Source organism: Sphaeramia orbicularis, chromosome 2, assembly GCF_902148855.1.
Source record: "Sphaeramia orbicularis chromosome 2, fSphaOr1.1, whole genome shotgun sequence".
Classification (NCBI taxonomy): Eukaryota; Metazoa; Chordata; class Actinopteri; order Kurtiformes; family Apogonidae; genus Sphaeramia; species Sphaeramia orbicularis.
Genome location: NC_043958.1, coordinates 7,519,651 through 7,547,327, shown reverse-complemented (window position 1 = coordinate 7,547,327; position 27,677 = coordinate 7,519,651). Strand labels below are relative to the sequence as shown.

General features: G+C 36.1%; 1 protein-coding gene across 1 annotated transcript in view; it reads left to right on the top strand.

Moving 5' to 3' along the window:
• Positions 1 to 7,682: 7,682 nt before the first annotated feature.
• Positions 7,683 to 27,677, top strand: part of LOC115436075 (fibronectin type III domain-containing protein 5-like) — a 56,077-nt gene continuing 36,082 nt past the window's right edge. The window contains exon 1 of the mRNA XM_030158795.1: positions 7,683 to 8,817. Within this exon, the coding sequence (XP_030014655.1) occupies positions 8,730 to 8,817 (88 nt within the window). The 5' untranslated portion in view covers positions 7,683 to 8,729. The remainder of the gene's footprint in view (positions 8,818 to 27,677) is intronic.

The window sequence follows — 27,677 nt, the reverse complement described above, 5'->3', positions numbered from 1 at the left end:
CCTGTGTGGAAGTCTCTACTTGTAATACAGTCACATATTGCTGCCATGAAGTGTTATATAGTGTTGAAAAGCTCCAGATCTCAGCTTTCCGATGCCATTTGAATATTGTGGATAGCACAAACGGTTCAGGAGTTACAGTAATTTGAATGCTGTAAAGTGCAAACTGAAGCATCGAAGAGATTGCCATTGTTAAAGGTTTAATTGTCCTGAAATTCTATTAATATGAGTTTCAGTTCATTTTATATGCAAACAAATGTTCGAAACATGACGCTGAACCCTCTGTTACTAATTCTCCACATGTACAAAAGCCTCATAATGTTCATGACAGAATCAGATCACACTAATAGTCGACTTCCTCAGCGAACACTCACAAAGAACATCGACATTACAAGCTGTAATTATGCCAACAATCTGCAATGAATCTGGAGTGGGGTGGGGTGCGGAGGGGTGGGGTGGGGTGCAGAAAACAAAGTCGACTGGCAAAGTGACAAAAGTAAGCAGAGGGAGAGAAAAAATGGATTGATTCTTGCAGAGTGTAGGAGATACTGGTTACAGCTGCAGACAATTATGGCAATGAATCAGCTTGTGGAACACGTGTTGAGTTAATTTACAATGATCGTCTTAAGGAGGAAATTTACAAAGATAGAAGACATTTCTTGTTGTCTTTAGTTAGTGTTGTCCATGTTTATACCCTGGTCTATTGTAAACCAAACATGTACAGGCGCATAATTCCTTGGAATCGCCTGTCTGTTTGCTTAACGATTTCGATTATCTGTCACGTGACGTCATCATATCATTTCTGTATTTTGGTTGCGAAGCCTTTAACGTCTGGTTGGGTTTCACCAGTAAAGACGACATTTACAACAGTTACAGAGCTTCCATTACAACAAAGGGTTAAATATCTCCAACATACACAAACATTTAACCATGATGGAACATCTTAGAATAGAATAGAATAGAATAGAATAGAATAGAATAGAATAGAATAGAATCTGGTTTCTTGTGCAGGTCTTGAAAGTCTTAAAAAGTATGGAATTTTGAACGCTGTTTTTTAGACCTTTAAAAGTCTGGAATTTTGTGTGAAAATCTTAGTAAAGTATGGAAAAAAATTTCTCTCATAGTTGAATATTAAAGTATGCTCAAAGGCACATAAACTTGTACGATAAGAAATCCATAAGGAAAACATATAAAAAAAAACTTGATATGATTTCATTAACCACTCAGCACTGGAATGATTCTAGTGACATTTGTTTGTGTGATATCCACTTTTGTAATTTTCATATGTTTTGAAAACATTTCTGTCAGTAAAACATAATTTACTCCCAATTATACATTGATTCATACATACTTCTGTTAAAATGAACTTTTCTACTACACGCAACAGGTACAATTGCAACCAAAAAAGTAGGCATGCAAGTATAAAAGTGCATAAAGTCATGGTCTGGGGGGAAAAAATAGCAGTTTTGAAAAAGTCTGGAATTTTTATGTGGTTAAAGAGCAAGCACCCTGAGAATTGAATAGAATAGAATAGAATAGAATAGAATAGAATAGAATAGAATAGAATAGAATAGAATAGAATAGGCTTTATGTGCAACAAAACTGCAGGTGGTCTCTGCCAGTGACAGTGCACTTACATCTAAATAACAACATAATAAGATACAGAAATGTATTAGAAAAATATAAGATGTAAGGAAGTGTGCAACCCAAATATGTGCAAATTCGTGATATGCTGTATGAAAGGGTAACATTTCAAAATATAAAAGTAGTATAAAAATGTGCTTCTTAAAAAGATTGGCTGCTTAGCAAAGAGGGCGGTGAGTCTGGAGGCGGAGCTTACAACAAGGCGGTGACATTAAACTCCTCCTCAATACTGTTAATGTCCTATAATTACATTTAGATGACGACCAGGTTCAGAGGCTGCAGCATGTGGATCAAACACTCCTGTAACCCTCTAAGACCTAAAGCATCTACTGATCTACGAAGATTAGTAACGTTTGGACCTCTAATCCTATCAGTACATGTTAATGATTCAGGTAAAATGCTGTTTCTCAGCCGGTATCAGAGGTGTCTTTTTTGGCTGTTCAGAGGCCGTAGTGAACATGGAAACATGATCATCTAATGCAACATTAACTTACCAATAAAACCCATAGACACTTATTTTTATGTTCAGTTAGTGAAAAGTCACTTCATTTTTGTCTATTTCTGATATAATAACTGCTGAATTTACTCTGAGGTCCTATGATCAGTAAATTAAATATAAGAAAATACATGATTTTCACACAAAAAAATCAAAATGCAGAGGATAATATTGTGAAAACTGCTAATAAATCAGTTAGGAAAGGTTAAATGTAGTGAAAATATCATTTGGAAGTCATCATAGGTTTTTAAGCTTTAACTCACCATTATTTCCCTTCAGGTTTGTTCCAATCTAATGCAAAATGTTAGAGTTAATGCAGACAAAGCCATTTGTACTAATGTTTATCCCCTCTATCCTCTGGACATCCAAAAAAAAAGACACATCTGACTCCCCTGACAAGCAGAGTAACTGCATTTAACCTGAATTCTGTAAATGTATTGATGGGATTAATGGCTCACAAGTTTAGATAAGACACTGCTTTGTGGAACTCAGTGATCTCAAGCTGATCCCAAGTGTTGAGGAAACACATGTTGCACATCCCAAATTACAAAAAATGTTGAATTGTACTGGACTCATATGATCAAAGGACTTCTGAATTTGCTATAATAATGAAGGCCATTTACTTTCATTTATTGCATTTATTGATGCATTTATTTTGAATATGAATGTCAAAAAAGAAGAAAAATAAATAAACAAACAAAACATTTAAACATAAGACATACAGTACAGTATATATATTTTAAAAGGAGAGAGAAGAAATACAACTTATAAACTCCCACCCCCTCTCCTTAGATAATTAATAACAATAATAGGCTTCCTAGTCTAAACATGTCTATACTCTAATGCCTGATACTTACTGTTAAATAATTTTGTTTCTGACTTTATATTATTACATACAAATATAATGTAATTTACATAAACACATTATACAATAGCATATATACGTACACAGATATATATACATATACACAAACCACATACTTGTACATCTTTATAACACCCAGTGAACAGTGGAATTTGTCCTTTACAGTTTACAGACATGGCTGATTCTCATTCCCCACTATTATTGAAGAGATCACTGGGCAATACTCGTCCTGTGCAATAGCGTTTATGTCGTTTATTCAATGTGTAAAAGGAAAATTCTGAAATTCTGTAGGTTTTGTACAAACTGAACTGAACACTATGAACACACCAACATTATATACACTCTTGTTTATTTGCTCCTTTTTCCACCACAGTTGTGGGGCTTCCTCCTGGATTATCATCACAGTGCTATGAACTCTGGGTAATTCCCTCAGGCTAAATCTGCAGAAATATGGACTTATAGAAAGTGACCATTAAGTAGTGTGAGCCTGGACCAGATCCTCCAAACTGATGTTGAGGTTTCTTTTATTCCCCCAGTGTTGTTTTTTTTTTAACATAATGTAAGTGGTTTAGAGATAATATTCTCCTCTGAAGAGCTTTAGAGACTCTACTGTGACATGTGTAGGTGTTATTTGTGGTGTTATGTGGATCTCCACTGATATACAGATGGCTTGAGACTAAATCTTTGTTTGTTAGTGCTGTGGTTTCCTCAGTGTGTCAGACTATTTGATGTCCTCAGTGTTCCTTCCTCTGTTTGCTTCCTGTGTTGAAGCAGCAGGGTTGGATTCCAGTACCCGGGCCAGTACTCATGAACTCACCATGTTTTGGTCTCACAGTAGTGGATCGGTATCACTGTTGAAGCTGCAATGTGATCTATATTGAGTGTGTTTTTTCCTATTTGTTCTATCAATTTCCTTTTTTTTTTAATACAGTGGTGATATGAAACAAATAGTTAAATATGAATAAATACTCCTCCTGATTTGGTGTTTTCTGTTAAAAAAAAAGGAATTTAAAGGAGTGATATATTACTTTTTTAAATTGAATTCTGCATTTTCCAACATTTCCCTGTGGTCTACATAAACTGTAAATGCTCTGCTTGGGTCTGAATTATTCATTAATTCAACTCCACAGGTCCATCTTCAACCCTATTTCTGAGTAATGATACCAGAAAGGTTGTTATGAGCGCTGGCCTTTTAAATGCAAATGAGCCACTTCACGCCCCACCCCCTCCAGGTTGTTGTGCAGAAAACTCTATTATAGTAAATAATTTCCACTAGTAAGTCTTTAAAATCACTTTGTTGTCCAATCCATGATGAAATTCACCATTTTTCCAAGTCAGTAAGGAAACATTTAGCATTAGCTCAGCTCTGAACCCTTGCAGATGGTTATGACCCCTTTTTGCTCATGCAGCTCCACCCCTTATGTCCAAATTCGGTGACTTCCAGCCCATTCTGACCAATGGGTGACGTTAACAGTTCCCTCATCTGCTGAGCTGTGATAGCCTGGGGCGCTGTTAAGGGGGTGGGGGGTAAACATAACAAATTCATGGGGCCTAGCATTTGTGGGGGGCCCATAGAGCAGTGGAGGGGGTCCAGTGGATACAGGTTAGAAGTTGTGAAAATTTCATGTAAGACCCGCTGTATAAGAGAGGCATAGAAGTTGGGAGTCGGACGTTGAAAGCATGTTAAGTTTCAGTTTCGTTTCACGCTAGCATAAGTGGCGTTATTTATGGACCGCACCCCCCCCAGAGATTGAGAAGATACTGAATTTATGATGGGTTCACAATGTTTATCCTTTCATGGGGCCCACAATTGGTAACAGCACCCCTGATGATTGCTCCGAAGATACATCAAATATCTTGTTCTATCAGATATGACCCGCTGTTATCATAGAACACAGGACATGGGTTTGAATAGATAAGAGCTAGTGCCATTGTTTTTTTGCTTTGCACAGTAAATACTGGCCTTTATTTGCTTTCACAGGTGAGTTTCAGACCCAGCAGGAAGCCGCTGTAGAACTCTGATGCGCACAAAATATCACTTTAGCATCCCGTTCACATGTTGAAACTCAACAGATGTTTTTTGAACCTGCCGCCTCTGTTGTGCCTCCTCAAAAACTGTATTCAACTCTAACACTTGTCTACTTTGTTTTCAAGAAAAAAGTGTACTCCTTACAGAAAAATAAATAAATAAATAAAAATCCTGCTTTCAGGCGTGCCCTTTTGAAGGTTGTTAAGACATTTTAGTACCATTTCATCCCAGAAAATCAATAGAAAAAGGCTCAGTGTACCTTTGATCTGCCTTGAATCAATATGTAATGTCAAAAATGAGAGGCTGTGTGATTTGTTGAAAAATGACACGCAAAGGGAAAAAACAAATCCAAAACATATGTTACTTATAAAGCTTTCACCCGAAATTAGCAGCGGATACAAATCCAGAAAAAAACTACATGTTGATTGAAACTGTGTCATCCATAAACGGTCCTTTATTTTCGCTGTGTCTGGGAGGTTTGCCAGGCTTTGCAGCGGCTCGGGAATCTTGTGCTTCAATTATGAAGTCAATATACAAGCAAGGTCAACATGCTGTGTCAAGTGTTATGGCTTCGTAGTTACCACCTGTGAATTTTTATCCATTTTAAAAATAAGCATGAAAAAATCCTCCTTAGCCTCATAGTCAACCATTCTGTTCAACTCTAACCCTGAGGAATAAGGCTTTGTAGAGGATACCGTAGTGTTTTCTCATGTCATGTCTTCAACTAGTGCATTATGAAGGTGTAAATACACTTTATATCACCCTTTTTAAGTGCATTTTTATCAGTCCAACGGCTTGAAGGTCCGATGGACTACTGGTATCAGTTGTCGTTTGTCTGTCCTCCATCCGTAAACAATTTTTCAACAATCTTCCTCTGAAACTGTCTGTCAGAATGATTTGATATTTTTTGTGGAACATCTTTGGGGTAAGGTCTACCAAGTTTGTTCAAAGAATTGGGAAACATTGATTTTTGATTTTTAAAAGAATTTTTGAATTTAAAAAAACAACAACATTGGTTTATAATGAGACACATTTCAAAGTGTTATAACTTGAAAACAGTTGATATTGATATAATTACTATTGGCAATAGATAGGAAGTCACATATGGGCTTTCATTTGGTGCCATGACCTTTGACCTTGACTGACCTTGAAAGGTCAAACCAAAGGTCATCTATGCCCAGGTTTCTAGAAGCTTCTTCTCTGAAACTGTTTGGCAGAATGAATTGAAATTCATAGTAGAGGTTCCTTGGGGTAAGGTCTACCAAGTTTGTTCAAAGAATTGGGAAATATTGTTTTTCAAATGTTTTTTTTAATGAATTTTTGAAATTTTAAAAATCCCCTTTGGTTTACAATGAGACACATTTCAAAGTGCTATAACTTCAAAACAGTTAAAGATATTGATTTAATTACTATTGGCAATAAATAGGAAGTCACATATGGACTTTCATTTGGTGCCATGACCTTTGACCTTGAGTGACCCTGAGAGGTAAATCGAATGTCAATTAATGTCTTTAAATATGCCGTTGGACTACAGAACCCTTGGTCCTATTTTTAACATCTCCCTGGTTGTTAAAATGTTTGCTCTCAGGGGTTTCATGACACTTTTTCCTCCTTCTAGCTCAGTTTACAGAAATGTCAGAGCAGCTGTGAACTTGATAATGTATGAACAACAGGTCACAAATGGTGTAGTTTTAGATCCTTTATAAAGGTAGAGATAGTTTATGTTACAAGTAAAGGCCAGCTCTGACAATGATAAAGCAAGTGAAAGGAAACCAAAGTGTGCTTGTGAAACCTTGGAATGACTTTATTTCTCTTCGGTATTAGTTCTTCAATCTGAACTCTACTCAGTGGATGGAAAACCATTCTTCTGAAACATATTCTCTTGTTGGTGTTGTGATGCGATGATGGTTGTGGAGACTGGAAAGAGTTGACGTCCAATGGATGACAATACAAATGCTTCATCCAATGCCTCAAATACAGAGTATGCTCATTTCCAATCACTTCAAATAGCAACATCTTCGACCTGATCTGCACCTAAACAACCACCGCTGACCAAAAGCGTACACTGATGTAAAATGTTTAATACCTGTTGATCCACTAATCCCATCAATACATGTAAGTAATTGGTGTGAAATGCAGTTTGTCATCTTTTCATGGTGACCATTCGGATGTTCAGAAACATGGAAACACTGTCATCTTCTGCAACACCGATTCACCAGTAAAACCCATATAGACTGACAAATGACAGTGGATGTAGATGCTTGTTTTTGTGTTTAGTTGATGACAGGTTTTGCTGTAAAAGTCACTTTTCCTTCAGTTTTCTCTCTTTTTATTTAATAACCTCTGGATTTGCTCTGAGCTTTTACGAACATCTACGTGATCAGTGAATTAACTATAGGGAAATACCTGATTTGAAATGCAAAATGCAGAGGAGAATATGATAATAAATGGTGATGAATCACTTAAGAAGGATTGGATTTAGATAAAGATTCATTTGAAAGTCGATACAAAAGTAGCTCTCCTCTTTGCTCTTCTTCATCATCCTCCTAATATATTCACTGTTCCTTCTCTTTGATTATACAGACTGATCCCTTATCATTGCAAACTGTTTTGTCGTGAAGCGGCAGCAAGTCCAGAGCGTGGATTAAAACTTGGTCTGATGCAAAGGGTCATGTATGTAGAGTTCCAGTTACGCAGGACGAACTTAAACCAGTTTAATCACATTAGAGTCGGTCTGCAGGTGATTCGATGCTGAAACGCAGCCTTCCTCCTCCCTCCTCTTCATCCTCCTCCTCTTCCTCCACCATCCTCCCTGTAGTGACAGGCTGTGTAACGTCAGTCTGAGAGAAGGCAGACCCGTGCGGACCCGTGCGAATGGAGTTGTTAGCCCGGAACGCTCCCGCAGGCTAGAGACGTTTAACTGATCCCCCACAATCCTCAGATTAGGAACCGGAGCGGACCACCTTTTGCGCGCGTGCACCTCAGGGGGGAGGGGGTCGTGGTGGTGGTGGTGGTGGTGTGGGGGTCTAGATGTTATAATTCTATTGTGTCCATGTATTGGGGGTGAATCCGTGGATGCCGCCGCCGGATCCGGTTCGGTCCTCCGGGCTGGAATGACAGACCTGAGCCGGACCTGAGCGCTGTCCGTGGTGCTGAAACCTCGGACCGCCTTCCACACACCGCGGCTGTTTTTCCACTCAATCTTGCGCGTTTTACCGCAGATCTGAAGCCGCTGTAGCCGAGGACAAGTAGAGGAGAGGCTCGAACTACCTGTTAGCTTCTTCTTCTTCTTCTTCTTGGTCTCTGGGCTGCAGGATTGCGCTGCGCGGAGGGAAAAACGCACCATAACAGAAGGCATCAGAATCCCCATTTCACCCCCCCCTTACATCCCTTATTCCCTCAACATCTTTGAATTTATTTGCAGCTGCATGCCTACTGACCTACTTTGTGCAAGTTGGAAATAAAACAGACGCGGGTTTTTTTCTCGTGCACTTTGTGGAAGAGGAGTCTGGACCATGAAAGGTGTTGATGCTGTGGACACGGTGGTGGAGAACCTGTGGGGAAAGTTCCAGTGAAAAAAAAAAGAAAAAAACAAAAGATACATAAGAGAAGAAGAGGAAGAGGAAGAGGAGGAGGAGGAGGAGTGTGAGCGTAAGAGCCAGAGGTGCGTGTTTTTGTGCGCCGAGACGGAGAAGGTTATGACCGGCTGTGTCCACCTGGAACACGGGCTGCTGCTGCTGCTGCTGCTGCTGGCCTGCTGGCAAACACCGGGCATGGTCGGAGGAAGTGAGTCTTTACCCTGCATTTATCTTTTATTAGTGATGACTTTTATTTATTGGGAGGAATTATGACAGATGAAAAAGTACGCATGCAAAAAAGAACCAATAAAATAAATAAATAAAATAAAACAAATAAATAAATAAATGAATAAAATACCTAATTATCCTGGGTAAATATACGTTTATACCATCAGTTATCAACATGAATGCACATAAATGACAGCTTAAGGGTCTTATTTCTGTACATTTATGGATTTATTTACCATAAAGAAGAAATCACCTCATTTAACCCTTTCATGCATGAATTGTTAATAAACTAATGGTATTTTTGAGATTAAAAGATTGAATCTTATTTCTAATAATTAACATAAGACACTACTGTTCACTGTAGTGGATTCCATGCATCAACAGTTTAACATGTAATGGTATTAATTTTAAGAATATTTATTTATTTATTTATTTATTCAATAGAACATTATTTCTGTGTAAAAATGTAACTGTCCACTGAAATAATGACATGAATCAGTGTTAATATATTCTATGGAACTTCAGTCCCTGACTCAAAATGACAAACATCATGAGAATTAAACTGTGAATAAGCTATTCCCTAAACTGTAGCTTATCAGAGAATGTCTTTGCAACCACATGTTTTGGATTTATTAAATAATATATCAGGATACAATAAGACTATTCATCCCACAGTGGGGAAAATCAAATGGCACAACAGTATTTGCAGTAAAGTGAGTGTAAAAATATTTGAAAACACACAACAATTAAGAGTTGGAGTCATTATTGCAAATAATGTTGCTTTAATTAAAGACTGAATAGCTGTAGTGATGTCACGCATGAATGGGTTAAGGATTGTTTTATGGCTTTTTTGTTATAAGAAGAAGTGAAGGCAGACATTAAAATACACAAAAAGTAAAACTACTTTCTTTAAATTTTGCTGATAAAGAGCTGAATTACCCGTCAACTCAAATGACCTGGAACATGAATTCATTTTAACTGCATAAGCCAGAGAATATTCTATTACAACTGATAAGATAAGAGTCGGGTGATATCACAAAAATGAGTAAGGCACTGCTTTATAATAGTTTCAGCTTATCATTCTGGAGGAATGTACCATGCAGGAGGACACTGTTCCTGTAGAGCTTGTTTTATTGATGTATTACAATCATTTACTTATCAGTTGTACTGTGAATTGTTGTGTAATATACTGGATTAAGTAAATATTACTTTTTGAACTGATGGGTGACATTTGGGGCTTTTTTTTAGTATTTCAGCTGTGCTTTCTCTTCACTTTTGTCTTATTTTTCAGTGCTAATAACCCAATAATATAATATAATTTACCATAGACCTACATGTGAGTTAAAGGATGGTTATTTTATATTTCTATTTTTGATCTGCAAGGACTAATGGAGAATACAAGAGTTCCAACCAAGAACAGAAAGCAGCACAGTTGACAAGGTTGGCCAAAATAAAACTCACTCTAATACTTAACTGGACCGCCTTCAACTTTGATTATGGCAGCCATTCCCTGTGGCGTTGTTTCAATAAGCTTATGCAATTTCATATTTATTTCCATCATTTTTGGACACATAATGTTCTTGAATTTAGACCTGACCAACTGAACCCACCCCAGATCACGACACTGCCCTCATTTAAATGTCACTAGATTTTATTTGAGTCTAGAGTTGCATTACTTTTTGGATAAAGTCTTCATCACACCCCAAAAGAGTCTCAATTTGGTTCAGATGTGGACTCAATGGTGGCTAATCCATGTGTGAAAATGACATCTCATACTCCCTGAACGACTCTTTAACAGTTTGAGCCTGGTATTGTCATGGTGGAATATGCCAGTGTCATTGGCAAAGAAAATAATCCACTGGTTATTCAGTGTACTAAGGAAATTAGACAATCAAATTTTTTGGACACATAACGTTGTTGAGCCTAGTCCAGACCCTAGATCATAACACTGCCCCCACATGCTTGTACTCTAGGTAGTAGGCATGATGGGTAATCCCTTTATCCACCTGTGCTTATTCTTACTTCAGGATCTGAACTATTTGCTCAGTTTAATCTGAGTAAGGACTTTATTTTTTGGCCATTTCTGCACAGATTCTTGAGTTATGGCCAAAAACGTATTTTGTGAAATCAGTGACTTCTACCTCTGACCACCCATTTGTGCTGAATTTTGATAAATTGCCTCGAGGTTTTCCTGAAATACTGCATTCATAGGATTCGACAGACATGAGTCATTTTGGTTTTTGGTCTGTGTTTAACTCACACAAAGTAACAAACACAGGCAGGTTTGCATCCAGTGTATATGTAGTATTGCAAATTTTCATTGATTTTTCAGCAAATCAGCTAAAATAAATGCAAATGTATGTGCATATCCATCTACTGCTGTTATACATAATTACTCTGCAAAATGTCATTTTTATCTTTGTTGTTTTTGCAGGATATAATGAGCACACATATTATTTATCTGTCAGTTTTCTTCAGATACAACAAAAAATACAGGAAACAGTATAAAAAACACATAAGAAATGAGAACTAAACAGCTTCTTCTATTTAGTCTGATGTCTGTTCCTTTGACAAAAAGTAGTCCAACCAGTAAGAAACACCTGTTAAAGGAAACCTGAAATTTATAGCAGGGAATCTCAGTTTGTCTGAACAAAAGGATTAAAGACATGTTAAGAGGAAATCAAGGTCACTCTAAATCCTTGACTGTTTAGTTTGTAGAAATGGATTTTTTCTTGAAACTTTTCTTGGTTGTATCTTAATATAGAGATTTGATTGTTATTTACCTGTAGAGGTAGATCGATATATTAATTTTTTTTCAATATCAGCCATTGGCCTTAATTTTGTTTTTGGAAACTGATATTTGATTAGTCGTAAAAGTGTTAGAAGACATTTGATCAGGCACCTGTGTGGGCAGCACTTGAAGTTCAGTAAATGTTAAAAGAGCACTATGTGTATTAATAATTTCACTTATAGTGCTGCAAAAAAATCTTAATTGTCGGAGTGTTTCAATTGTATTATATGGTCAATGTGCTTTAAAAGACAAAAAAAAGAAAACCAGCCTTAAATACTGGCTCTAAAAATGGACTGTAGATATTGGCCATCAGTGGACCACATTTTTAAAAACTGGCATTGGCCTCAGAAAAACCCATATCGGTGTACCTCTATTGACCTGTTTTTAACCATGTAGGGCAAATGAGAAATAAATCATTTACAATGAAGACCATGAGGCAGTGTGATAGAAAATATTATAATAAAAGAGAAAAAAACTAATATTGAAATGTACAATATACACAACAGTTCTAAACTCAGGTCATCATTCTAGTAAACGTGATGTATGTACTGAGTTTTAGCTTTTGTTGTAATTGTTTCCATGCAATCACTTAAAGCAGAGACTGAGAACTTTGCTGAAAGTGCATAATGAATAATGATTTAAGATCATTTGCAGCTAAATTCTGATGTTTTCTACTTTAGGACAGATCATGATCTAGTAAAATACCTGTTCAATCGGAGAATCCTGATCAAGCACACAGGTTTAAAAGTATTGTTTTCATATGGAAGCCAACTGTTTTAGCTCCTCTGGAGATAGGCCATGAGCTTTTGTGAAGGTGCTGTGTTTGTTGTCATCTTCATCGTCATCATCATCTTTAATTGCAATTTCTTCAAACATCTTCTCCGACGAAACTGCTGGTTGGATTCATGTCAAATTTTTTATGTAGTTTCCTCGAGACAGTGTCTACAAACTTTGTTGACAGTTTTCAGAAATTTTGATTTTTACATTTTTTGACCTTTTTGAATTTGCCTTTGCTTATAATGGGCCATATTTTCATGGCTTATAACATGGGAATGGTTACAGATATCAATATAGTTACTATTGAGCACTGATAAGAAGTCATATACGGACTTTCATTTAATTATTTAAGTACCACCCACTTCTACTGGGAGATTGATCCTCTGCATCCAGACCACAGGACTCTAACATAGCAGCAGAACCTGACAACCTCATAAATTCAACTTGTTATTGATTCTTGGTAAAAAATAAAAAAAAAATGCCGGTGAGCTACAGGGCCATTGGTGCTATTTTTAGATACTATAAAGCTGCACAAAATCATCCAGTAAAAGAAACCTTCTTGCGTGAAAGGTAGCCACATTCAGCTGAAGATGCAACAAAAACAAAATTGCTACTTTCTTGATTCTTCACAAGACAATGATATGATGAGTTTTTGAGGTTTTCTGTGAGAAGCTGCCACATCAGGATGTAAATGTCACTTTGCTGCATTTCCAAGTGGTCAGAAACCCACCGATTTTGCAGAAATGCACCCTAGCGTCATGGTCTAAACGGCTTGGGTGTCCTCATCGTTTATATTACCCTCTAAGCCTGTTTCCAAAGCAGCGCAGATGAACCCTGCCTACCACTTGCAAATCTTTAGTTTACATTTTGCTCTAAAGTGAACGCTAATAAAGCGTCAGAGTTTGAGGTTAAGGTGGATTTGCATTTCACCGAGTCTCATGTGGGATTTGTGATGTGTGTGGTTAAACCGCCCTGCCTTTTCCAGCTGAGATAAAGCCTTGCTGGTAACATCCCTGTGAGTTCTTGTGTAATTTCAGGCTTGTAGGTGCAATCAAGCCAACCTGCAGAGTGTTTGGAAACAGCTCTGTAATTTTACGCCTTTTCAGAGCCTCTTTACCTGCATCACATACTAAATTGCATATTTTCTTCAGACAATTTAGCCAAAAAAAAAAAAAAAAAAGCCAAAAAAAAAAAAAAAGGCAGACATGAGCAGATTCGTATAAGTACACCAACTGGACACATTGTTTTCAATTCCACTTCATACATTTATTAAAACGGACTAATTATGAACAAAAACACAGGCGAATCTGTCAGGTTGGTATAAGATGCTCTTTTCTCTCATTTTTTACTTAAATTGTCTTATGAATAAAACTGAATTGAAGCTTCATTCCTAATCCTTCTCACTAAATTGTCGCATTTCCTCGTCAGGCAGGATTAGGGTCATTCTTGTTATACAGTAACACTTTGGATCATAATTACTGTGGAAAAATTAATGCTTTTTTTTAGGATTTAGCATCGTATTAGAAGAGGGACACATTTAGTTATTAGGAATAAATACTGTTAAGGCTCAGGGAACCAAGAAATTATAATAATTTATAGAGGAATTGTAAATAGAGATGCCAAACAGAGTATTCCCAGTCTATTAAAATTTCCACCCATTTCAGTCAGTAATAACAGGGTGGAATATGATTTGAGCATCTGACATTTAGCGAGTGAACCTCAGATAGAAAAACAGCACTTTTCCAACATCAGATATGCTTCAAAAATGTCTTAACCAGAGTAGAAACATAAGACTGTAACATGTATGAAGAGGTTTAGAAAAGAACCACAGGCTGAAATAGATGTATCCACTATCCTGCATATCACGACATTGACCTTTGGCCATCAGATTCAAATCTGTTCATTGTTGAGTTCGAGACAACATTTATACCAAATGTGAGTCAAATCCCTGAAGATCTTCCAGAGATATTGACCTTTGACCTTATGGGTATGAAGTATCACCATGTTGTTATATTACATTGTATAACATGCGCAGACAAAAACAGACAAAAAAACCCAACACAACATATTTGCTGTGGTTAATCCCACACAGTGCTTATGCAGTGTCACAATAAATATCACATCATTTATTTCCTTTCATAGCTGCATTAGTTTTTGATCAACTTCTCATATTGACGATGGAAGAGTCGGACCACTGCGAAAACACTGAACATTCACAACAGTTAATACAATGTTGGTTCAATAATCAGAGTATCTATGAGTAGAATAAGTTAAAACACCAGAACATTTCAACATTTCATGACAACATATAATAATTATAATTATAATAAACCCACAAGACTATAATAAATAGATCACTTAATCATTTATTAGGACTTAAAATATATAAGAGGTAACTTTACATCATGTATTCATAGTTTTATACAATTGTTTCACAGTTAAATATATAAAATACAAAAGACACATAAAGTAAATGGAAATAACAGTACATTTTAACATAATTTCAGCTACAATATTGTCTTTTTTGCAAATTTCACATATCATTCCTGTCATTCCTGCTCACTCCAGTTACTTCAAACCCCAAAGAGCTTCATTCTGATTTTATTGAGACGTTTTAAATGCAAAAACACCAAATATGTGACCTTAATTCAATTCCATTCAGTTTTATTTATAGAGCGCCATAATGCATGATTATCTCAAGGCATTTTACTTTATCACTCGGCAAAGTGATGCATAAAACATTTACAGTATTTGCATTTGACTGAATGGTGCAGCCGGAGAAACGATGTATGGATGGGTAGATGAGGAATAATGTTTAACGCCCTTAAGGCTTCATTTAGTCAGAGCCAAAAGAGAAGACGGCGCGCAACTTAAGTATAGATTAGTATTAACATGGAAAGATTAATAATTGCCGTGAAAAATGGGAGATTTAAGTACATGACAGGAGCGTAGCGTTACATTTACTTATTGCTCGGTCTGTTCATCTGTTTGATTCGGGGTGAGTGCAGGTTGCTGCTCCGTATTTACGCCTTATATTTCAACTAGACAAACAGCTGTTGTAAAACTGTCAGGCCTTTAATAGAATGTCTATCAGGGGATTAGAATTTCAAAGCAATCTCCTTCTGACTCTTGCGGCCTGTTTAATTAGCTGTAGCAGAAATGCATGTGCGCTTAAATCACTGGTCGGACTCGCCGTTACGCTCACCCACCCGTACCTCTGCACCAGGTCTCATGCAAAACAGACATTGAAACCAGATCAAGGTGCTTCGCTTTGGCAGAATACCAAGAGGCGGCTAATCTGTGTTTATGAGACTTTGTATTGATTTAGCCAATGAAGTGTGCCTCCACTACACGGCCCTCACTTACTTAAACACTGAATTGTTTGGGGAGCTCATCATCCACGCAGCATCGGGCCGCTCTTTAGCCCTGCTGTGGCTAGAAATGAAGCTTGACATTCAGGAATGCTAACTGCAAAAATATGGATTTTCATCATCCAGTATTTTCATTTGGGTCTGAATGAAAATGTTGCCAGTCAGCTGAGTAAGTGAGAGAAGGACAGACACAAACACTGAGAAAATACAAACCAAACATTGTGATAAATGCCCATTTTATCAATTCAAGCACAACAATAGCTCATGTATTATCTTACACATGTGGAAGAAATTATGTTATAGGAAGAAAAACCCATGACGGTCACTGAAATAACTTGAAACTGACAAAAGTAATAAATCAGACATTGCTTTTGAATTGAGGTTCAACAGAATCATGTTAAAAAACAAACTAACAAACTGAAACTGGCCTGGACAAAAATGGTGGCACCCTTAACTTAATATTTTGTTGCACAGCCTTTTGAGGACATCACTGTAATTAAGTGATTCTGTAACTCTCAGTGAGACTTCTGCACCTGTCGGCAGGTGTTTGCTGCACTCCTCATGAACAAACTGCCCCAGTTGTCTCAGGTTTGAAGGGTGTCTTCTTCAGACTGCATGTTTCAGCTGTGTCCAATACTGGTAAAGAACAAGTTACATCTAATAGTAGGAATGGAGAGATGCATCGTGAGACACTTAAAAATCAATGCAAATGTGTGGTGGTTCACATCGGCTGAGATGAAAAATGAATCGTGATGCTCTTTTTGAACAGCAGAGGACACAGTGTACCTTTGATTTCACTAGTTCGACGTCTTACTTTGTCACAGACACACCCCCGGCGCCATTTTAGTGGGTAAGCTAACAACAATAAACACTGTTTATGAACGGAAAGGAGAGGAAATATAATAATGGAGAGGAAAAAAGAAGGAGGAATGGATATCAAGAGAAACTTAGCAAAGATGTCAGGGATCGGTACTTTGCTAAGTTGGCCTCTATAAACAACATCGATCCGTATAACCTGAAAAAGAAAAACAGCTGGAAAGCAGACACAGCACTGCTGCCTCTGACATCCTCCATGGACTTTACTAACTATCTGGCTTACACTTTTTAAGAGTTTAAAAATTCCAAATCTCTTGATGCTCATGGACACCTCTCCAAAAGCTGGGTGCAGGATCTTTACTCATTTCAGCTGGACAATTGTGCAAACACAGTCCTCACAGTCAAGGTGAGAAAACCCAGTCAGTGATGACGAAACGCAAACAGTGATGACGGTTTGTTTCTTTTCCCACATTCGCACTAAAGCATATTGAAGTGTATGTTCACATTGAAAGATGATCCAAAAATAACAAGTCAGTGTTATTTCATATCATGCAAGAAACAATCCGTAACGCTCTCATCCGATCTGTGATGCACAGCTTTGTTTAGCACTTTACCCTTTGAAATGGCGACAACTACCCAGAATGCAGTAGTTTTTTTTTTTTTTTATGAGTGTGACATCAGGGATAAGAGAAAACATATATATTTTTGTGTGTGTGTATATATATATGTATATATACATACATATATATATATATATATATATATATATATATATATATATATATATATATATATATATATTTGTACACACACACACGTGTGTTTTAAATATGTATTCATTGCATAGTTTGTGTTTTGCAGTTACACACTACCTCAGAAATGTATTTTTTGTCTGAGTGGAATCTTTTTCAGTCATAATTGCAAGCTCATTCTGTTACAAAAATCATGAGAAAATCGTATCGGATCATGAGTTGAGTGTATCCTTACATCCCTGTCTATTAGTATTACATGATTCTGATTAAAGCCAATTTTGTAGAGTACATTAGCCGACTCAGTGTCTAAGCTTATAGTAGTTAGTGTTGTTCACTGTTTCTGCTGCAGAGATGCAAAGTAGAGGCACTGAAATGCTAAAAAGGGACTGTAAGGAATTCTCTGGAAATAAACAACCCAAGTCCCCAGCATAGATCAGTGTACAGGCTGGAAACAGGGATATGGAAAATTAGAACATTCATTACCTTAGCGCAGTCAACTAGCATCAGCTCAACACAAACGTCACATACACAGGCATGAAAGCTTTTAACATTTAAATTAAAATTAATCGGAAGTAAACTTTAAAAAGTTATTTGACTTGGTAAATAGTCATCCATAAACTGCTAAGTAGGTTAACCTTTGCAACACTTCCTACATTGACCAGTTAAAATAGACCCCATCTGGACCAATATGTCAGACTCTTCCACTGGATAATTACTGCAGTGATTAATATGTTTCAGATTTGTAATACTACATATACACTGGATGCAAACCTTTCGTATGATGTTAAAAAAAAACGCCCTGACTCGTGTCTGTTGAATCTAATGGATGCAGTATTTCAGGAAAACCTTGAGGACAGTCAGAGGTCAATGTCACTGATCTCACAAAATACATATTTGGCCATAAATCAAGAATCTGTGCACTATATGTGCAGAAATTTCACACCAATACACATACACCATGTACACCAGGGGTGTCAAACTCATTTTAGTTCAGGGGCCACATTCAGCAAATATGATCTGAAGTGGGCCAGAACTGTGAAATAAGTTTCTTTAAAAATGTGAATAACATGAACAACCTGAAGTGTCTTAACCTCCCAGCTATGGATGTTCCATCCTTGTCTGTGGACAAGTTTCATAGTTTTATTTAAGGAAAAAAAAAAAAGAAAGAAAAAAAGTCCGCTGCAAAGGACATTCAGTAAAAAAAAAAAAAATCTATCTATCTATCTATCTATCTATCTATCTATCTATCTATCTATCTATCTATCTATCTATCTATCTATCTATCTATCTATCTATCTATCTATATATATATATATATATATATATATATATATATATATATATATATATATACACATACATATATATATATATATATATATATATGTGGAAACATGTTGTATCGGGCTGTTTTCACTCAAGACAGTTTTTTCATGCAAAAATCAAAAAATCAGAAACTTGTACTGCCCTGGATTTCAGGAGGTTAAGAAACATAAGTGCAATTTTAACAATATTCTGCCTCAGTTTATCACTTCCATATGTACATTACAACTTACAGATCACAGTGGATCTACAAATACACAAAACAATTAGTAACAGGCTGAATGTTGTTAAAATTGCACTTACTTTTCTTAAAACTTTTCAGGTTTTTACATATTTCTTCATATTTTTCATGAGGACAATACAAGGACAATACAAGGACAATAAATATTTTCAAGTAATTTTACTTTTTTCCACTAAAACAAAGAGGACAATTTGGAGTTGTGATTATTTATAGGTTATTATGATAGTATTTTACTTTTCTGACCTACTTTGTCTATATGTGGAAACTGAATTAAAATGATTTTGACATCCATGATTGTTAATATCTTCAGTGGAATATCTGCATTTCACAAATTCATCACACAGGGCTGTATATTTGACACCTGTGACATACACTATATACAAAGAAACCATAGGTAGCTGTAATAGGTTCCAGCACCCCCAGTATCGAAAATGGGTGGATGGATGTTAAACAGATGAATTAGACATAAAACTAATTTATCATTGGTGTCATCAATGTGTATGGTCAGATATTCGGTAAGGTGGCATTGAAGGGAAATGTCTTCTATAGCAGCTGATGATGTGACTCCTTTACTTTGATACTTGAATATGTGCTTCAAAGACTGTCAAAAAAGGATCAAAGATTTGGTGGTGAAGTGAGACTGTGAAATGTACTTTTTAGATGGCTTGAGTCAAAAATGGCCATTTTTGGGTCCATGGAGCATGCTCTGTTGCTCAGTGTGACTGTTAGTCTTCCAGTTGAACAGACCCTGCATATTTAAAATGATTCATTTTGACTTTCATGGTCTGACATGTCAGGATATCCCACTGCCCATCTTTCTGCATCAATACTCAGAGATTTGTTTTCTGTCTTAACCCATAAAGACCCAAACGTCCAAACATTTTACTGATATAAAAAGTTAAATACATGTTGATCCACTAATCCTATCAATACATGTGAATAATTGCCGTAAAGTGCAGTTTGTTATCTTTTCCCGGTCATCAGATTTGACCCATTTGGATGTTCAGGCTCTGTAGTGAACATGGAAACACCGTCATCTTCTACAACATTGATTCACCAGTAAAACCCATGGAGTTGGATCAATGACAGTGAATGGAGACACTTGGTTTTATGTTCAGTTAATGATATATTTTACTGAAAAAGTCACTTTTTCTTCTTGTTTCTCTGTTTCTGATATAATAACCCTCAACTTTAATTTGAGCTTTTATGGACATATACATGATCAGTAAATTAAATATAGGAAAACACCTGATTCTCACTTAAGAATGCAAAATACTTAGCATAATATTAGAATAAATGGTGATAAATCACTTAAGAAGTTAAAAATAGAGGAAAAAATCATTTGGGAACTGCCACAAAATAGCACTGGGCCTTTATGGGCTAAGGGTAATTCCTCGGACATGCAGCTTCTGTGCTCTGATAACTGACATTTTGCTCCTTTTTTATCAATCAAGTTACTGTAATATTACTACTCATTCGCTCTTTGCTGCCGTTTATGTGCCTGGCATGCAGCTCTTAGCAGTTATGACTCATTTGTTGCTTCGGTTAATTAGTTTGGGTTGTGTTTTTTATGAATCACATGAAACCTTGGGGATGGGACGGAGAGGCTTTCCTTTTCTTTGGACACAAACCCTACAAAGGTTTTTTGGAGAAGAGCTTCCAGATCACAGCTGAACATTGGCAGCACATTGGGGATCATGTAAATGCACCAACAGTGGCCACGGCAGGCTTTTACTGAAAAGCAGCAGGGCAAAGTGACTGTTATTCATGCAGCGAAGCCTCTCTCCCATTGCTGTTCTGCTTCACATCACTTCAGCACCTATTGCTGGTTGTCTTCATTTATTCTCTTTGCTCACTCACGTTTTCCCAGATAACCTGACAATGCCAGTGATCCGTGTTTCTCTCTTCCTTCCTCCCGTCTACCTGAGTTGTTTCAGTTGTGCAGCATCAGAGACGGGAAATAAAAAGCAGCTGAACTGGACTTGTAACAGCTTGAAAAACCTGTGGGACATAATTTCACCAAATCAAAACAGTGTTATTGCTGGTATTTGGGTCCAGTTCAGAATTGCTGCAGCGGGAGACGAAAATGATAAACAGTTCACAGGAAGTAGCACAAAATTTAAAGGCATCATTTGTAAGATGATGGAAGAACTTACATCACTTATATCTCTGTTATATCACTACTTCTGTCGGTTAGTTTGTTTTACTGTGTGACTTTGGTATTGTAACGTTGTAAAATTACCCATTGACACCACAGTAAACCTGCAACTACTGCGTTGGTGTGGGTAAAATTACTGTTTTTGTCACGGTAGTCTGGTATCTTTGAAGGGACCTTAGCTTATGCAACTCAGTTTCTATCAAGAAAATCCAAGTATGAATAATGTTATGATTTATTAGAAGCTTAAGATGGTAGATGCCTCTTTGTGTGTATTTTTATTAATGTCAGATACTAGGTATGGTTAAAACATATTAGTAAAGCTGCAATGTTGAACTGATTAATCAACTCAAAAATTATTCAGTTACAATTTTCCTGAATCAAAGCTTTGTTTCCTTAATTTTGCTACTGGTAAAAACTGGCTCTGCTGTTTATGTTTCACACGGACACTTATTTTGACGCACGTGATGCCAGAATCAGCACAAAGTTACATGTTAGTTCATCTTAAGTTGTTATGAGTCGTATACAAATTTGTTGAAGGGCACGTATTGGTTGTAAATGTCATTTGATTTGTTACAGATCTACATGATTTTATATATATATATATATTTGTATGTTAGTGCTGTTTTTTATATTATATCTTTTTACTTTTATACTTTTTGTGGTTGTTTTGTCCTTTTCACATTTTTGCAAGTTTTGTTACTTATTCAAATAATCATTTAATCACAACAAAGAAAATAATCAATAGATTCATCAAGTACAAAATTTATCAATTGCTGCAGCTTTATATATTAGAATACTACTGATATTGGCAGATATTTTGATATAGTAGTAACTTTATGACAAAATGTCTATTTTCAGCTCTGTTGTGTATCACTCTGGTTGAGCCAATCTGACACCAACCAAACCATGATAGAAGAGATGCATGGCTGCTGGTTGCAAGTGCTGTAAACAACTCTGAGAACTAATTTCTATACTGTAACCCATAAAGACCCAGTGCTACATTTGTATCACTTCCCAAATTATTTTTTCTCCATATTTAACCTTTCTTAAGTGATTTATCACTTTTTTTTTTATATTATCTTCTTTATTTGGCTTGTGTTTTGGTGCAAATAAGGTATTTTCCTATATTTAATTCACTGATCATGTAGATGTTCATAAAAGCTCAGAGTAAAGTTGAGGGTTATTAAATCAGAAACAGAGAAAACTGAACAAAAGTGACTTTTTCAGCAAGGATATCATTAACCCTTGTGTGGTGTTCATATTTTTTGTTATTCAGCCAGTGTTCGTGGGTGTGGTGGACCCGCTGCATTTGTGGGTTTTTAATTCAACATAATCAAGCAATTTTATGTTAAAATACTCAACAGATGTTTACTTCATCCCAATTACAAGCAACATAAAAAGCATATATGTTTAATTTTTGCCTTTGCTAGAATACATTTACGAATTAAAGTGTTACTCGTTTTTAGTTAGTTTTTTTAGTAAGATGTAATATAACCATCATAACCTTTATTTTATTTAAACTCGGAGATATATTGAGGACGCAACCTCATTTACAATATAGCCGAGACAGAACAAGACATTTGAAACATCCAATGGACATATCAGAAACATCAAAAAATAAAAAAGACAATTAAAAACAGAGAACTACTTAAAAACAGGAGCAGGACAAGATATGAGAGGAAATATGAGAGGAAATAATTCATTAAATAATAATTAATCATCTTTTTTTTTTTTTTTTTTTTTAAATAAAAAATGAAAATGGGTCCCACAGATACAAACACCATACAAGGGTTAACTGAACATAAAAGCAAGCGTAAACAGCCAGTGTCATTTATCAAACTCCATGGGTTTTACTGGTGAATCAATGTTGTAGAAGATTCCGGTGTTTCCACAGTAACTACGGAGCCTGTGAACATCCACATGGGTCTATCTGATGACCATGAAAAGACAACAAACTGCATTTTACACCAATTATTTACATGTATTGATAAACTTTTGGGATCAACAGGTATTAAACATTGTACATCAGTAGTTGATTTTGGTCACCGGTGGATGTTTGGGTTTTTATGGGTTAAATTAGAAATGTTACAGCTATTATCTTTAAAAATCCCACCCTGCTCAGCGTTATGCAATATTACTGTATCTTAATCAGCATGTGTGGCTTGTGACTGTCAAAGTAAGAGCGCACACACTCGTGCACAGGCATCCATCCATCACTCAGAATGGTATGGAGCCATTAGCCAGATTAGGCTGTCCGAGTCTATCAGCAAACTGTTACCTTCATCTGATTTACCGTCGGCCGTCCAGGTCCGGTCGTATGTCACAGCAGACACAGAAATCTCCGCTCTGGGATGTAAACAACAGCCGTCACAAACCATGTTGTTGTTTTTTTTGTCACTGCCGGAGGTTCCAATGGCTGCAGAGGAACAGGTTTGGATGGGAAAAGTGGTGTCAGAGGGTGCTTTTATCCAAAATGCTTCACCACGGCGCAATTAAGTATAGAGCATCGGTTGAAAGGGATAATGCGCCCTTTCATCGCTGTTCATCACAGGTTTGACGACCAGTTACACTGAATACGTGTTTGGACTAAATGAACCTGTTGGCCCTGAAGATTCACATGTGACAGGGATTCAGAAATGGACAGTCAATCAAGTTGTGGATGCACCATCATCAATCAATCAATCAATGGATTTATTACAAAATTATTACAGTTAAGATCCAACAATTCATTTACAAGATACATTTTGTAACAGGACACCCCAAAAGCAGTCCTTAGCTTATAAATGGGAGCCCTTAAACGTGTGATAAGAGACACAATTTACATTATAATCTTTAATTAATTCAAATGTTCTCAAAACATGTCATCAATACATTTATTACAATATACAGGCACTCTAAACAGACCTGATTTTTAACCCATTAAGAACTAGTGCTACTTTTGTGAGAGTTAATTTGTAAAATTTCTCTCCACTGAATCCTTTCTTATGTGATTTATCACTATTCATCATAACATTATCCTCGCCATTTTGCATTTAATTCCATGAAAATCAGGTATTTTCCCATATTTATTTTGCTGATCATGTACTTTAATCATTACGTTGAGATTACATTTGAGGGTTATCATATCAAAAACAGAGAAAGCCAAAGAAAAAGTGACTTTATTAGTAAAATCTGTCATTAACTGAACCTAAACCAAGTGTCTCCATTCGACTGTCATTGATCCAACTCCATGGGTTTTACTGGTGAATCAATGTTGTAGAAGATGATGGTGTTTCCAAGGTAACTACAGAGCCTCTGAACATCCTAATGGGTCATATCTGATGACCATGAAAAGCTGTAAAACTGCATTTTACACCAATTATTTACATGTATTGATAGTAGATCAACAGGTATTTAACATTTTATATCAGTACATGATTTTGGTCGCTGTTGGATGTTTGGGTCTTTATGCGTTAAAGTCAAACCATAGCTGTTGCTCCTTTAATTAGACACTGTAATAAAACACTGATGACATCAAAAGAACTATTTCTAGGAATAGCAATGTAATTAGTAGGTAACGATGTCATTTCTAGCACATAATTTGTATCTGAAAGCTGTAAAATAGTTTATGTTTTTGTACTGAAATATTCACTCACCTCTTATTTTCTAACATTGTAGACATGAATATCTAACTGGTCTGATTGAAACCTAATCAACTCAGCTGACTCTTTAATGTCAAAATATTGAGATTAAAATATGTTAATGTTTCAGTAGGGGTCTCTAAGTAATAAACAACAAAACATGCAGTTATGGATGATGTTTTCATCTCCACTGTGGATAAAACTGTACATGACATAGAACAGAAATTATGTCAAACTCAATATAATTCAGGGGCCACATGAAACCCAATATGATCTCAAGTGAGCTCAACCAGTAAAATAATGACAATGACAGGAGTTAAATTATACTATGAAAATGTTTACATCAACAAAGTTACCTGAAAAATCTGAATAAAATGACAAACCTGAAAAGGTCTTAAGAAAACTCAGTGCAATTTTAGCAGTATTATGTCTCAGTTTATCATTTACACATGTGCATTACAACGTACAGATCACAGTGGGTCTACAAATACACAAAATGTTTAGTAACAGACATCTAATGTTTTTAATATCTGTTCAGAATATTCACATTTTTTGTGGAACGATAGTTTGTAAATGTAAACATTTTCATGTAAATTAGCTTTTTTTACACAAAAGCAAAGAGAAGAAAAAAATGGGGTTGTCATGATTTCTAGGTTATAATGCTATTCTATTACTGTAGATCATATTAGGGTGAATGTGGTCCTGGAACTACAGTGATTTTTATGTCCTTCATTGTTAATATCTTCAGTGTCATTTTTGCATTTCACAAATTCATCCCACAAGCCGGTTTAGGCCCACAGGCTGTATGTTTGACAACTATGTTCTAAATTTTTGATAGTTAAAATGAAAAAGTATTGCTGTCCTGGGAAAAACAAGGCATGTCCTCAAGCAGAAAGCACTATTATTATTATTATTATTATTATTATTATTATTATTATTATTATTATTATATTTTATTTTTTTTTACCGTATTTGAGTTACTCAGGGTTCCTGCAGATTTCTACAAGTTGAATTTAAGACTTTTTAAGACCTTTTTTAAGACTACTTAGAACAGAATTTCATGCCCATTTCATAGCCTATTTCTCAGCCATACTGGCAAAAATTCATGACTCCAAGAATTTAATAAAACTTGTGTCCACCAGTTCGAGAATGGCCTTTTCTCCAACCAGGCATGATTACATTTGCACTTCCCCATACTTACTTTCACCTGCGAACTGTCCCTTAAAGTTCTCAAAGTTAGCTTTCTCGGGCGGGTAACGGCTGCACGTGTATTGGGCTGAATGTTCTGTGATCATTTCTCACCAGGGGCTGCAAAGATAGCGATAATTGGTTCCTAATTTTAATATAAAATGTCAGGTTGGAACGAGTGGAACTGGCTAGACTAACTCTACTTTCCTTGCAGCTTGGACATTTCCCAGACACACTTAAACACAACACAGCCAACAAGTTCATGGCAACATAACTTAAGACCCACTATAACACTATATAGACCCACTATCAAATTTAATACCTTTTGAAGACTTTTTTTAAGGTGTTAAATGCAGATTTCTAAATTTAAGACTTTTTAAGACCCTGCAGGAACCCTGGTTACTGTGTTGAGGTGTGGGGAAATACATATAAAACCAATATGAGCAGGAAAAATGCCATCAGACTGATAAATAACATAGGATATAGAGACTATATAAATGAATTCTTTAAAAATACAAGCTCTAAAATTTCCACATTTGATTCAGTTTAAAGCAGCACAACTAATATTTAAAGCACAACATAACTTTCTTGCAAATAAATATATTTTTAAAAAGTATCTATCTATGAAACTGTTTGATTTCAGACCTTATTGGGATGTTGCACATGTTTTGAGGGAACCTTTTAGGTCAGAAGTGTAATGGCATTCCACTGCATTTCTAACCGGTCAGAAATTCACTGATTTTACAGAAATCCACTGAGGCGTCATGGTTTAAAAGGCTTGCGTTTTCCTATCATGCACCCTGGGCCAGTTTCTAACGCACCACATATGAACATGGAGCTCTTGCACGTTCCATTTCTGCTACTTTAGGGAAATGTAAAGTTGCTAACTCACATTTTGCTGTATATTCTAGTAAATAAAGTGCCAGAGGTTGAGGTTAATGTGGATTTTCATTTACTGGAGACTTGTCTGGGATTTATGATGCATGTGTTAAAACAGCGCTGCCTTTCCTGCTGAGATAAAACCTTTCTTGTAGCAACCCTGCAAGCTCTTCTGAAATATATGGTTAGAAGCAGATCTGTGCAGACTTACTTTTATGAAAAAACCTTTCATTTAAACCCAGGTATACTTACTAGCTCATGTGTTTTGATCTGTTTATGTAGTCTTCTGTAGAGCAGTGGTTTTTATCTAATGGAAATATTAAATGCTTGCTCATGGTGCAGTACGTTAAGTTGTGTGACTGGTAGCGCCATATCTAATACTCAACTCTAGGAACCAGGAGATAATATGTGAAATCTAGGGTAATTTCCGCCACTTTAGAATTGCAAATACATACTTTGCAAAAGTGAGAGTTACATGTGAAATTCACTAAGCTACTGCTAGCGTTAACACTGAAAACACCAACCAAACAAATCAGTAACTAGTAATAGTTGTAATGGTGAAGGACACTGTCACATAATGTATAAAGAAAAGAAATTACCAGACTAGCCAAGTTCAAAGAGAAAGTTTTTTAAATGTGGTTTTTAGTTTTAATACTGAAAAGTAGCTAAATGCATCCTGACATGTTCAAGAATTTACAGATATGGCAAAAAAAGAAAAGTTCAGAGAGATATTTAAGTGGTGCAGGCTAGCACCTAATTTGAGAGAGAAATATTTTAAACAAGGCTTGTTTTTGGCTAATTATCAGCCTGAAAAATGGTTAAGTCATGACATGTTAAAGACATTATGAATGTGGACAAATAGATCATTTTAAAAGAACACATGAAGAGCAACGAGAGATGTCTAAAAATGACTAAGCTAAGTTT